Genomic DNA, 13,181 nt, shown 5'->3' with positions numbered 1-13,181 from the left:
TCCGAAGCGTAGGTTGAGCTCCTTCCCTGACGTCCTGTGCGTAGTGGCGTCGGCACCAGCACCGAGTGTTGAAACTGAGGATCCGGATCCGGGGATTACACCTTTTTCTCCGCCTGAGCCTGCGCCTTCTCGTCGCGGATCGTGTCTCCGCTGATCGTCGAGCCGTGCTCGGAGCCCTTCTGGTGTCCGACAATGCCCGCGCCGCGGAGGATCAACACAGACAGGACCGCCCCTACACAAAGCATGGATCAGCACGCCACCCGACGAGGAGCAGAGACGGGGCACATACCAAACATGGCGATCGCACAGGCCGTCCAGAACGCGTCCTTGTACGCTGAAAGCTGTGCCTCGGCAGGCGCGTTCGTCCCGTCGACGTTGATGATGACCCCGTCCTTCGCGGACACCTTCTTCAGCTCCGAGTCGTACACGATCGTCGTAATCGCCAACCCGAACGACGCGCCGAGCTGCAGGACCCACATGTCAGCCATACGCATACAATACGGAGACGCGACACGCACCTGGGTCATGGTCTGGAAGAGCGCGCCGCCGACGCTCTGCTCGTGCGGGAGGCACACCTTCGCGACGAAGAGCGTGCCCGCCGCGAACACGAAGTCCGCGCCGAACACTGAGAGGATCGCCGCGGGGAAGCCAAACGCCCAGTACGTCGCCGCAGGATTGATCAGCGCGAACAGCAGGTTCGCCACGCCCGTCAGAGCCATACCCATCGCTGCACAGTGCACCGATCAGCACGCACTCAAGATCCTTTGCCGAAGAGTACTCACTGACGAGAACCACGAGCGGCACCCGGCCCACGAACAGCGCCACGATGATGTTTGCGACGATGCCCGTGACGAACATCGGCAGGAGCCTGACCATCGTCAGCACGGGGTTCAGGCCCTGGTAGTCCTGGTAGTAGAGCTGGATCCAGAAGCAGAAGCTCATGAACCCGCCGTACTCGAGGAGCGCGAGGCAGAGCGTGACCGCGAGCTTGCCGCGCGCGCGGCCCCAAAGCGAGACGCGCATAAGCGGTGGCGGCGTCCACCACGCGAGCGAGTGCGCGTCGAGCTTGCGCTCGAGGAAGTGCTCCCAGGCGACGTAGGCGAACAGGAAGGACGCCGATGATGAGCAGGGCGATGATGTCTGCGGGTGGGCGTGTAAGGGACGTCGAGACGCGGGAATCACGGAGACTTACATCCAGTCTTCCATCCGTCTGGTGCGATGGTACCGTCGCTCAGCACGAAGACGATGAGAACGAGGCCCGCCGTGACGAGGAATGCACCAACCAATCGACGCGCCTAGATTCCGTGATCGAGTGTGGGCACACGCAATCAGTCAAAGTCATCAGATTCATCGCCGAGAAGGTCGGGACGTAATCGCATCGCCAAGGAGGGTTGGGAGCGAGCAGGGAGCGAGGATCGACCATCAGAAAGGTGGGGCGAGCGTCGCAAAAAGGAAAGTGAGCGGTTCGTCAGTACGATCGCGTCCAAAGAGCCCAAGATGCGCACTTGTCTTTCTCCGTCGACGGCTGGTCCGCGTCGAACGAGAGCATTCCGCCGAGGAAGTCGCGGCGCTGATACCTGCCATGAACCAGAACGTCGAGCGCCACGTCTTCCTGAGTTCAATTTTGATCAGCGTCTCGTCTGCAGATGGAAGGGAAAGCGGCGCACTCTGTCAGCTGCGTCAAGACACCTCCGATCGCACTGCCGATGGCTGCACCGACGGGTGCGCCTGCAGCGAAAGTCGCGAACGCGACGGAGCGTGTTTTCGAGGGCGGGAATGAATGCGCGAGGATACCGAGCTGCAGTGTGAAGGCTGTCAGTCTGCGTGCCCCCACAGAACGCAAGGGGAGACGCACCGAAGCGGGGATGGCAGCGGCGGAACCAAGACCTTGCACACCGCGCAGAACGTCGATTGTGATCTCATCTGTCAGAGCGATTAGCACCATATGGGCGATACACAAGATCGAAGAGAAGTCAAATTCATTCGCTGTCCGACAGCCGTGTCCAAACTGCGCCGCCCGTATCGAGCCCAACGCGCGAGCTCACAGAGCGTGTCATGACTCGTCAGGTACAATGCGTCGCACCAGGACTGCAGCCAAAGGAAGATGCCAATCATTTCGCTAGCCGCCTCACCCAGCCGTTCTTCCCGCTTCGCGCACGAGAGCGGCGTACTCTGGAATAGAGCGCATGTGTCAGTGCTTTCCGCCGGTCCTCTGTGACGCTGTCAAGCCGTGCCAGTCGCGCCACGGAAGACGGCGGACAGGTCAAATTTGGACTTTGAGCCGCCGCCCCGACGCTTGCACCGGGTGCCAGGCAGCCAACTCATTAGAGACGGAGAGCGCGGTGATTCGTGGGCATAAATAGCACAGGGTTTCGCCGTTATGTCCAGCGCGTGAGAAGGTCTCATGGGCCCTGGACGAGGCCAGCACTCCGGCGGTACTTCCGAAACCCGCATACAGTGATGGCTTCACACCGGGAACCCTAGGCCGAGGTCGCCTGGAAGACGAAGGCGACGGACCCACCAGACCCGTCTCCGCGATCGCACCAACAGCCTAGACTAATATCGACCTCCCCGATTAAAATTGGCACTCACTTTGCGCAAAGCCACAGCCCAAGCTCAGGACACCGAGGACAGTGATACCAGCTAGGAAGGCTTTCTTGCGGCCGTACAAATCGGCTAGTCGGCCAAAGAAGAGAAGGAGGCAGCCCTGGTTAAACAGTGAGGACCGTGGAGCAGCATCGAAGAACGCATAGACGTACAGAGCTAAGTGTGTATGCGGAGATGACCCACTGCAGCCTGTATTGCGGAATGTTGAGGTCATTACCCATCGTTGGCAACGCGATCGCGACTGCCGTGTTTAGAGACGTCTGTAAATGCGCGTAAACATGACAAAAATACGTGGAACGAGCACAATGTTCACGCACATTCAAAAGCATGGCAGTCGTGCAGGTAGCAATAAGACCGACGGTCTGCAGCCTACTGAGGGGACGAGGAGCAGGTTCGCCGTCAGGCATCCTATCCAGAGCCTCCGGGTCGCGGGGGTCTTGGAGTTGGGCCTTGCGTTCTGTCGCGTCAGGCATGGGCGTGGCCTTTGGGAACTCGGAGGATGGCAGCTGAGAACCCATGTGTCGGCGAGGGCCAGTCAGACTGAGAGCGAGCGCAAGGCGAGGGCAGCGGGGCCGGATGGACCGGAGGGGAGATATATAAAGGACGCGTCGCGCGTCGCATGGCAAAACGGTAACGGACGAAACCCTCCAGGCTCTCCCCATTTTCCAAAATCCCTCTGCGCGCCATCGCGGCCGCCGCCACCGCGCATGACCGTTTCTCCGCGGCTTCTGGGCACGTGCGCGCCCTAAACGGCAGGAGACCTGCCTGGAATGGACGACAGGCGCGATCGAATCTCAGCAATGGGCGTCTGTTACTCAGCCTAGGCGCCCGCAGTGATCGTCTTCGTTGCGCATCCGACCAACGCCCGACGCTCGCCGTCCGCCTACGCAACTTGCCCACAGCGGTGTGGCCTGATTTTAACTCTCTCGGCGCCGCTCTGTCTGATATATTCTTTCATCATCTGACATCAATGCTGTGCTCGTTCTTGTTCACTCCATGTTGCAGCCTCCACGGCGGGGTCGGCCCTCTCGCGCGTCCAATCTCACTGCTTCGAAGCAGTGAGATTGGACGCGCGAGAGGGCCGACCGCGTACTGTTGTTCCGCGCTACCGTGACGACTGTAGTGCGACGCCTGAGATGATCGCACCGCATCACACTACTTACTCATCCCAGACTGACTCGGCCAGGGTCCAGTCCAGACTCTCCTCAAACTCGGTCGCGCCGCGCAACGACGGGACTGCCGGTATGTATGTGCGTTGGTCACTCGTACTAAGCGTTCTATTCCTGACAGTGGCCTCCCCATCAGTCGATCCTCGCATCGAAGTGTCTCGCCGTCATCGTCCGTACGCCTGCGCAAGTGGTAGCGCGCTCAGCCGGGTTTCGTTCCGCGCCAGGTGAAGCCGACCTCACTGCTGACTGGGTATTAGTCTTCGCGTCACGTTCCTCCGTTCGTCCTCGTATACCATTGGTCGTTGAAGCTTGCGAGTCAGCACGTCCTCTCCGTGGTGATCCGTTCCGCTCGGCCAACGCGTGTATGTTCGTAGTCACCCACTGCGCTCTGCTACTTTCTTGTGTCCGGTAAGTAATCTGGAATGCATGGTCACCTCGAGGACCCGCCTTCACCCCTTCTGAATTGAACGTACTCCGCCTGACGTCCACCGTTTCCCGTTGAAGCTGGTACGTCCTCCCAGTCGCCTCGACCATCCAGTCGGCTGATGCTCCGCTCCACCCTTCGCCGACGCACCTGCTCCCTCACAATCAGTTTTCAGGATGGGTGTCACTTAACCTTGATACGCACGTCATCCGCACACTCAAGGCGTCACCTAGGGTCCCCATTGAACCCATCGCTCGATAGGCCTGAGAGGTTGTGGACGAGCACATCACCTCTGCCAGTGGATAACGGGCAGCCCAGGAGCAACCCACCCAATACGCCCTTCATCTAGACCACGTTGTACAGCCCCAATAGCGCGCGGGCGTGCGTCAGACCTGAGGCGCTTGCGAGCCTCAGGCGTCCCAAATGACGGCCTATGCATCCAAGTTGGCGAGTCTAATAAGGTCCCCACAGCGCGCCGACCTCTTAATCGTCGCCGACCATAAGTAAGAAGAGCGGTCATCAAGCTAGCAGATCGCGGACGAGCAGCGATCTGGAGCATGTGCCTTCATATATGCGGGCAAGATGCGCAGTACTTGATTCGCCATACTACGTGGATGACGAACTTCGGCGCGATGATAGTGTGCTAATAGCAGGCGCTTCCGACTCGGGACTCCGGGTGGGATGGATGCACGTAAGTGCGCCTACTCCTCGCACCGAATATAGGCGTACTATGAAACTCGTCTTCCTTCAAGTCCTTTCCGCTGAACCCTCTTGCAGAGATTTACGATCCGCTGACAGTCCGTCAGCTGCTTACCAGAGGATGGGGATACTGCCCAATGCTCGCCCGCTTGTCAAGGACTGTATTGTACGTTACATCGACGAACTCGCGCCTGATCCCAAACTCGGAACGATCAGGGTGTCTAGGTGCGTGTAGGTTTGCGTCATGCGTACATACACTGCATTAACTTGTAGGCGTGCAGTGCGGATTACAGCAGAGGTAGCTACGCGGGACAACATGGCAGCCCCGCCATGCTGCTATTTTCGCCTCATCAGCTGCTCGACGGATGACTGACTCGCCCAACGATTCGCACCACTCACCGCTGTCATCGGGCCACGTTAATGCGAGCATCGGCGCCAAATTTGTGCAGGCTTGACTTAGAGAATTCGGTAGCGATGTGGGGTCAGCATGCTTCAGAGACAGGATGCCTTATAAAGCCTCAATTGCTTGGATGCTTGACTTCTGTCTCATCCAGAGAATATTCTGCTGGAACCTACAGACTAACATGCCGTCGTACGCCGTCGTCGGTGCCTCTCGCGGGATCGGACTCGAGCTCGTCCGCCAGCTCGTAAGTGCACGATATCAGCGCCATCCGTACTGTTTATGTCGTCGACGCGCCGCTTGCTGACCGCAGACGTCCGCAGGCTCTCGAACCGGACAACACAGTCTTCGCCACGGCGCGCAACAAGCAGACGTCCACGCACCTGCATGCCGTCTTGCAGGCGCTTCCACACAAGAACGTGCACGTCCTAGGGGCGGACGTGACGGACCACCGCACGCTCCAGGTCTGTACGACAGTACTTCTTGATCCACAGTCATATTGACCTCATCGAAGAATGCGGCCGCAGAAGCGGCGGAAGTGGCGAACGGTTCCTTGGACGTACTCATCTACAACGCTGCCATCTTGGACCGCGAAAGCGTGCTGCGGAGTCTCCTAGATTAGTATGTTCTGCCCCAGTCGATGCCCCCCGGGCCTGGCGAGTCCTGGACACTCACATGCCCACTCTACCCCTTATGCAGTCCGAGCGAAGATAAGCTTCATGACGATTTCATCCAGTCCGTGAGTATCCACCAATCCACATTTCACACCGCCAGCCCTGACCCAACTCTCCGCAGTACGAGGTGAACGTCCTCGGCGCCATCCATGCTGTGAACGCCTTCCTTCCGTTGCTCCGCAAAGGCACGACGAAGAAGATCATCCTAGTCGGCGGCGGCGCCAGCACGCGCGAGTTCGTCCTGAAGGCACAGGTCGCCACGATGGCCGCGCTCTCCATCACCAAGGCCGCGCTGACCATGGTGGTGCTCAAGTACGCGGTGGGGCTCAAAGACGAGGGCTTCACCGTCGTCTCTGTCAACCCGGGGTGGGTGGACACGTCCGCCACCGCAGAGACGTCGGCAGGTGCGTAGTGCCTTCGCGCGCGCAACGAGTTACGACGACGAGTTTCTCTGCGCAGCGGCGTCCGCGGAGGACATGGCGAAGTTCGGCAGACTGCTGGCGAAGGTAAAAGCTGTGTACCCGCAGGTGCAGGTCCAGACTCCAGAGGCGGCAGTCCGTCAGTTCTTGGCGACTGTCAGCAGTGTCGGTCCTGCGGATACTGGGGCGTACCTCTCAGGTCCGGGCTTCGGAGACGAGACAGCCTGAGAGGGCACGCGGTGATCGCCGCGAAGCCATGGATACATGGACTTAAGTACGTAGTTTCTCGGAATGCAATGGGAAGCCTCGCTTGGCAAGCACTTGCGTGATTTGTGCTGGTACAAGAAACGTGGTGCTCGTGGCGGTCACTGTTCTGGAGGCCTCGCATCTCATCCTGTCTGCAATCGTCGGAGGCCGGGATAGGCCAGTGATGTACAAGCAAGCGACTTCGAAGATCAGGCAATGCATATGCTTCACCGTGCGCAGCTTGGTAGCGTAGTACGAGGTGCACAGTCCTTCGCGGCTCGGATTAGATGGGAACATGATGTCAATGGGACTGCGTGGTATATTTCATGCCTCCGCGATCGAGCGAGCCTTGCGCATCATGACAAGTACCATAAGCATACTGTCCCTTCAGAATTGAACAGAACAGGTATGTACGTTCGGGAATAGAATGAATGTATGTCCAGAAGAATTACTAGTAGTTATAATACTAATCACACGGGCCTCCTGAGTCCTCCGGCGCTTGAGTCGATCGCAGTGGGCGCTTACACTTGCACGATCGAAATTATCGCACGGTTGTTGCCCGGCGCCGCCTCGATTGTCGACCGCCTCCTGGGGCTCTTCGACTTGCTCCCTCACCGGCATCGCTGCTGGTCAACCTGCTCTCTCACTTAGAACTGTTCTCGTTGTAGCGGAGGAGAAGGTTTTGGCGCTATTTCTGGCTGCCAACTAGACACTGAGCGCCTTGGTAGACGACGACCTCACCTACGCACGTGGCGACCTTGAGGACGATTGCGGCACAGGGAGTCAGAGTCAGGGACCAAGCTGCTCATCCCGAGCTCGTGAGCACCAACACGTCGCGTCATATCCCAGAGAGCATCCCGCTCAGGACGCTCAGTCGTCCACACCCGGGATCCGACCTCGCCGCCTTCGCCATGAAGTTCAGGCGAGTGTGTTCCAGTTCCTCCCTCGTAGCCGCTTGACGCAGTCTCTAGCTCGTCTCTCAAGTTCAATGCCGTCCCCGAGTGGTGGGACGAATACATTGCCTACGATGCTCTCAAGAAGACAGTCTACCAGCTCGAGAAGCAGCAGGCCGGCCTCGGCGACTCGTTCTACAGCGAGCACCGCGACCTCGAGGCGAGCGAGGAGACTGCGCTCATGAGTGGGGTGACTAGTGCAGCAACAGACAGCATCTTCGTCCCACTGCTAGATCGCGAGCTCAAGAAGACATGCCTCTTCTACGACACGCAGGAGAAGGAGTTGGAGAGGAGGTTGAGCATCTGAAGAGGCTCGTCCAGGAGCAGGAGGAAGTCGGGCCGGACGCGGGACATCAGTACATGGACGCAGGCACAGACGACGACGACGAGGATGATGATGACGAGGATGACTTCGATGCCCACAGTCCGGTAGCCAGCCGTGACCCTACTCGCTCGCCCTCTCGCCCTCCAGGCAGTCGTCGACACGCACGTTCCGCGAGCTCTGCTGCCGGGGCCTCACGAGGCAGACGAAGGTATGACTCGCAGCCCACCCGACGATATAGCATTTCATCCGTAGAGGACCACGGCAATCTCGAGGCGAGCATCGCTTCGCTCAGGTCGCAGCACTATGGGCAGGCATCCGGCTCGTCCCAGATCGGGTCGCCACACTCGCCCAAGGTGACGACCAAGACGATCGCGGCCAAGGTCAAGGGCATGAAGGACAGCATCACCTCGCTCACGAGCCCGCAGACTGTTTGGACGGCGAAGAACAACTACGCGACGGATATCCAGCTGCTCTTCAAGCGGCGGATAACCAACCTTTACCTCACCGCGACATCGATGCGGTCGTACGTTGAACTGAATTACTCCGGGTTCCGTAAGATTCTCAAGAAGTATGACAAGGTGACGGACAGCGCGCTGCAGGAACACTACCTGCACGACGTCGTCGAGCAGGCGCAGCCGTTCTCGCAGGCGACCAAGGACCACCTTAACGCGACGATTACGCTCCTCGTTGAGCTCTACACGAAGTGCGTGACACACGGCGACCACCGGGCGGCACAGCGCCAGCTCCAGCTGCATCAGCGCGAGCACATCGCTTGGGAGCGCGACACGGTATGGCGGCAGATGATTGGGCATGCACGACGAGGGGGCACTGAGGACAGCCCCGCCGCGCGCGGCGGGACGCTCTGCTCGAGCCCGAGAAGGGCTTGCTGGACATGAACACGAAGGCGGGTCACCTGCGGTTGACGATCAAGCAAGTGTTTCTGTTCGTATCCGTCCTCGTGTTCGTCATCTTGCTGAACGTCAAGGTGGTGGACGGCGTCGAGGCGAGTCGATGTCTTGCGGTGTTGGTATTTGCGACGATCATGTGGGCGACGGAGGCGATCCCGCTGTTCGTGACTTCCATCTTTGTTCCCCTGCTTCTTGTAACGCTCCGCGTTATCCGGTCGCCTGACGGTGAGGAGCGACTGAGCACACCCGATGCTACCAAGTGAGTCTTTGTGTGTGTATCTCCGAGAAGTCTATTGACGATGTCTGTGTAGATACATCTTCTCCGTCATGTTCTCGCCGACGATCATGCTCCTCATCGGCGGCTTCACCATCGCATCCGCCCTGAGTAAGACTGCTATCGACCGCGTGTTGATTACGAAGGTGCTCAGTCTCGCTGGTACAAGACCCAGTATTGTCCTGCTTGCATTATGGGCGTCGCATGCTTCGCAAGCATGTGGATCAGTAACGTTGCAGCGCCTACACTATGCTTCTCCCTCATCCAGGTAAGGCCTTCTGCACGGCTGCAAAGAGGGACGTCGCACTCAAGCGCATATAGCCAATACTTAGGACACTTCCGCCCAAGTCCAAGTTTGCTCCATGTCTGATCGTGAGTTTGAACAATGATTTTCACGATTCCGTCCTCAACATGATTCTGTAGATCGGCATCGCCCTGGCGGCCAACATCGGTGGCCAAAGCTCGCCCATATCCTCCCCGCAGAACCTCATTGCGCTGCACGAGATGGACCCACAACTCGACTGGGCGAGCTGGTTCGCCGTCGCGCTGCCCGTCTCGGGCATTTCTGTTGTGCTCATCTGGTTGCTGCTCCTCGTCTCGTACCGCCCCGCTCGCTCACCAGACGGCGAGGGCGATATTGAGATCCGGCCAATACGTGCGTCGCGCGAGCCGTTCACGATGAAGCAGTGGTGGGTCACCCTCGTCTGCCTTGTCACGATCGCGCTGTGGTGCTTCGAGCACCAGATCGAGGACGCCGTTGGTGATATGGGCATTATCGCTATCATACCCATTGTAGCGTTCTTCTCGACGGGTGTGCTGAAGAAGGTGCGTCTGGATTGTCCGAGCGTCCATAGAAAGCAGCTGATTGAGCGGTGTGTGAGTTTGTAGGAGGACTTCGAGCAGTTCTTGTGGACGGTAGTATTCCTCGCGATGGGCGGCATCGCCCTGGGCAAGGGCGTTACGTCTAGTGGCCTCTTGGAAGTCATGGACGACGGCATTCGGGAAATGATCTCTGGGCTCTCGCTCTACACCGTTGTCATCGTACTTTCATGTATCGTCTTGGTAGGTGCTGCTCAGTCTTCCGACATCCGATCTAGCTGAAGTCTGCGGTCCAGGTCGTCTCGACATTCATCAGCCACACAATCGCCAGCGTTCTGCTCGTTCCCATCGCCAAGGAAGTGGGCGCGAACATGCCAGGAAACAGGCAGAATCTGCTGATCTTCTTGACCGGTCTGCTGTGTTCGACCGGAATGGGCATGCCGGTCTCCGGCTTCCCCAACCAGACGGCGTACGTCATGTCCACATCCGTCCTTAGTGTGCTCTGTGCTAACATCTACCGTCGTATGAAGTGCGAACCAGGAAGACGATATGGGCCAGTTGTACTTGACTAACATCGACTTCCTCAAGAATGGCGTGCCTGCGAGTTTCATTGCGATGATGGTAGGATAATCACTGTCTCTGCTGCAATGCTCCACTCATGCGTTATCTGAAGGTGGTCGCAACCGTCGGGTTCCTCTTGATGGAGGCCATTGGGTAAGTCTTAATCACCGAATCAAAGTATTTTCTCTGACGTCCTCCTCCAGTCTCTAACACGCATGTCGTGCCACTCATCCATGCTCTCGGCCATCATAGGCCCTGCAGCTCTCATCCATCTGGTCCGCAGATACCTGCACGCTGATATGTAGTATAATAGAGCCTCGTAGGGATTGTAGAACATTTGAGCGCAGTCTCATTACACTAACTGGATTGTAGTTGCTTCATTAGTTGCTATCCACCTCGTGCTGCACCTGTGCCTACGTACTGCGATGCAGACTGGGAGTCTAACGTGAAGTAACCGACAGTGCGACTTGTGTTGTCGACGTAGCTATGAGGTCCGTCTAGTGCGTATCATGTGCTCCGATCCGCGCGAACATCAATGCTGCTACCATACTCAGTCGTCGTAGGTTGTCAGGTACAACGGAGGAAGATGTGAGTGCAGCGAATCTGGCGGTTGCAAATGAAGCAGGCCTACCGCGAGATGGGAGGTAGCACATATATAGGTAGTCATCTGGTGAGTCGCTTTCCCCTACTACTGACGCAACGGGCGTGATTGCGGCGGCACTACACCTTGTTCAGGTTTAGGTCGTTGACGGGTTGCCATCGTACATCCACAATCGACATACCTTTGTGCGTCGAGGAGTACGCAGGAATACGAACTCTCATTATGTCTTAGCTGATTGTCGTTTTTCTCAAAAAGGTATCCTCGTACCGAATGCCGAGCTGACAACGAACACTAGCTTGAGTTCCCAATGGCTCTTCGATCCAGGTCCATAGGATTGGTCTATCATTCCTGTTATGCACTGTTCCTATCCGTGCCCTACGAAGGTTGGTACTGACTGCGTCCCCATCAACATACGGTGTAGTCAAGAATTGCCCAACAACCTCGAAGTACCGCACTGGCTCCTCGAAGAACGCTAGGTGAGAACTATTCGCGAACTGCACCCACTTCGCTTTCGGGATCCGCCAGAAGAGAGGACCGACGACGAAATCCCTCGCCTCGTCGTCGGCGCCGTTGATCACCAGCGTCTCCTGGGAGATCTTGTGCAGGTCGTCGAGCACCGACCAGCTCTTGATGGTCCCAGTGATGTAGAATCGGAAGGGCCGTTCCTGATCACAGTCAGTAATATACGATGGTAATTCAGTCTAAGTGTCACTCACATGATCGAATACACCGTAGGGTCTTCCTCTTTCGCGCGGAGTGCACCTTGTGCCAACTGGGGGATCCACCGGGACGACTTTCAACATGTGCTTGCGAAAGTAGACCTCCATCCCCGCCTTGTACTCCTCACTGTCCGTCGTGCCCTCCCTCTCGTGCTTCTTCAGTGTCTCCCGTGTATCCTTCGGCAAGCCCTCGAGCAGCTCCCTCGTCCCCTTCTGCCATAGCTCCATAGACGACGGCGTTCCCACCAGGACCATCCGCTTCAGTCCCTTGGGCTGCTTCGCGAGCACATACGACAGGGCGAGCATCCCGCCCCACGAATGGCCGCACAAGTCGAAGTTCTCCGCGATGCCGAGCTTCTCGACGAGGTTCGCCAGCTCGTCGACGAACAGCTCGACGCTCCAGAACTCCTTCGGCTTCTCGCGGAGGTGCGTGCTCTTCCCGATGCCAAGCTGGTCGTAGCATATGACGGGGATGCCGCGGGCTCTGTGCAGCTCATAGTGCGGGAGCATGGCTTCGTGTCCGAAGCCGGGTCCACCGTGCAGCGTAACAAGGGGGCGTTTGCCAGAGTTGAGGTCGCCTAGGAGGCGGTACCAGGTCTGGTAGGTCTCCCCGTTAGCCGTGAAGTCGACTGTCCCAGTAATCTCAGAGTCGGTCATAGCGCGGATATTGATGGGGTTGTTGTCTTGTCAGTCGGAGCGCACGAGTGTTTATGTACGTCAACTGAAACCTACGTAGCGACGTTGTGCGAAGCGGATTCATGGACTCGCCGGACGATAACACTGTCACACTCGAGGCCTGACTCGGAGGCCTCTGAGTCCATCCCGCTCCCGATCACGGTATATGGTCTTCGCCGGTGAGTACGAGTACTGAGTTCGGAGCTCTGCGTCGCATCACCCAAACATCGCTCCCTATAGCAGGCCCCTCCAGATCTGCCTTCATGGAGTAGAGAGGAAATATTACAAATCTAAGTGCAGAGTCACATTCCCAATCCCCTCTAGTATCCCCGAAGGTGGATGGGGAGGAGCAGCAACGACAGGGCCCAGCGCTCCGCAGCTTGAGAGCCTGAGGCCTGAGATCTTGAGATCTTGAGGCTTTACGCGCAGTTAGACACCCAGCGGACACTATTATACATCACTAGAGGCGCGACGTAAGTACAGTATGATACATCCTGGAGGAGATCAAGTTGAGCGAGTAGTGTTGGTACAACCTGTACGGAATGATGAAAAACGTGGATGCGATGCTCCAACATGAATCGGTGGATATACATAAACATCAAGACAAAATGAACGACTCAGGCTCTCCCAGGACGAAGCAGAGATCCAGAAGCTATGGACGATACGACCGCGTCCCCGCCTCATGGCCGCACTATTCACTGTCTGCTG

The 13,181-nt window shown here is 57.8% G+C and overlaps 4 protein-coding genes across 4 annotated transcripts; 2 read left to right on the top strand and 2 right to left on the bottom strand.

Moving 5' to 3' along the window:
* Positions 1-95: 95 nt before the first annotated feature.
* Positions 96-3,125, bottom strand: B0H18DRAFT_1085213 (efflux transporter; the record flags this gene model as incomplete). Its single annotated transcript, XM_048031886.1, has 13 exons — positions 96-232; positions 290-464; positions 519-727; positions 783-1,083; positions 1,106-1,140; positions 1,193-1,295; positions 1,524-1,525; positions 1,578-1,612; positions 1,668-1,798; positions 1,856-1,923; positions 2,593-2,707; positions 2,760-2,867; positions 2,925-3,125. 13 exons carry the CDS (start codon positions 3,123-3,125, stop codon positions 96-98), a joined length of 1,620 nt encoding a protein of 539 aa, XP_047893108.1.
* Positions 3,126-5,483: 2,358 nt separating this feature from the next.
* B0H18DRAFT_1085212 (NAD-P-binding protein) lies at positions 5,484-6,620 on the top strand (the record flags this gene model as incomplete). The annotated part of the gene is made up of 6 exons (XM_048031885.1): positions 5,484-5,546; positions 5,623-5,763; positions 5,814-5,920; positions 5,999-6,038; positions 6,095-6,377; positions 6,433-6,620. 6 exons carry the CDS (start codon positions 5,484-5,486, stop codon positions 6,618-6,620), a joined length of 822 nt encoding a protein of 273 aa, XP_047893107.1.
* A 596-nt stretch (positions 6,621-7,216) lies between these two features.
* On the top strand, positions 7,217-11,110 carry B0H18DRAFT_1008684 (SPX domain-containing protein). The gene is made up of 14 exons (XM_048028799.1): positions 7,217-7,317; positions 7,367-7,560; positions 7,610-7,873; positions 7,903-8,704; positions 8,788-9,083; positions 9,136-9,244; positions 9,274-9,366; positions 9,420-9,470; positions 9,522-9,923; positions 9,987-10,160; positions 10,214-10,386; positions 10,448-10,538; positions 10,591-10,635; positions 10,682-11,110. The coding sequence occupies exons 2-13, from the start codon at positions 7,550-7,552 to the stop codon at positions 10,633-10,635; spliced, it is 2,511 nt and encodes an 836-aa protein (XP_047893106.1). The 5' UTR covers positions 7,217-7,317; positions 7,367-7,549; the 3' UTR covers positions 10,682-11,110.
* Positions 10,976-12,455, bottom strand: B0H18DRAFT_955027 (Alpha/Beta hydrolase protein; the record flags this gene model as incomplete). The annotated part of the gene is made up of 3 exons (XM_048042316.1): positions 10,976-11,105; positions 11,347-11,744; positions 11,796-12,455. 3 exons carry the CDS (start codon positions 12,453-12,455, stop codon positions 10,976-10,978), a joined length of 1,188 nt encoding a protein of 395 aa, XP_047893105.1.
* Positions 12,456-13,181: the final 726 nt, after the last annotated feature.

This window comes from Fomitopsis serialis, assembly GCF_022376445.1.
Source record: "Fomitopsis serialis strain Sig1Antser10 chromosome Unknown B0H18scaffold_35, whole genome shotgun sequence".
NCBI lineage: Eukaryota > Fungi > Basidiomycota > Agaricomycetes > Polyporales > Fomitopsidaceae > Fomitopsis > Fomitopsis serialis.
The sequence above is the reverse complement of the archived record's forward strand: the minus strand, read 5'-3'. Positions and strand labels throughout refer to the sequence as shown.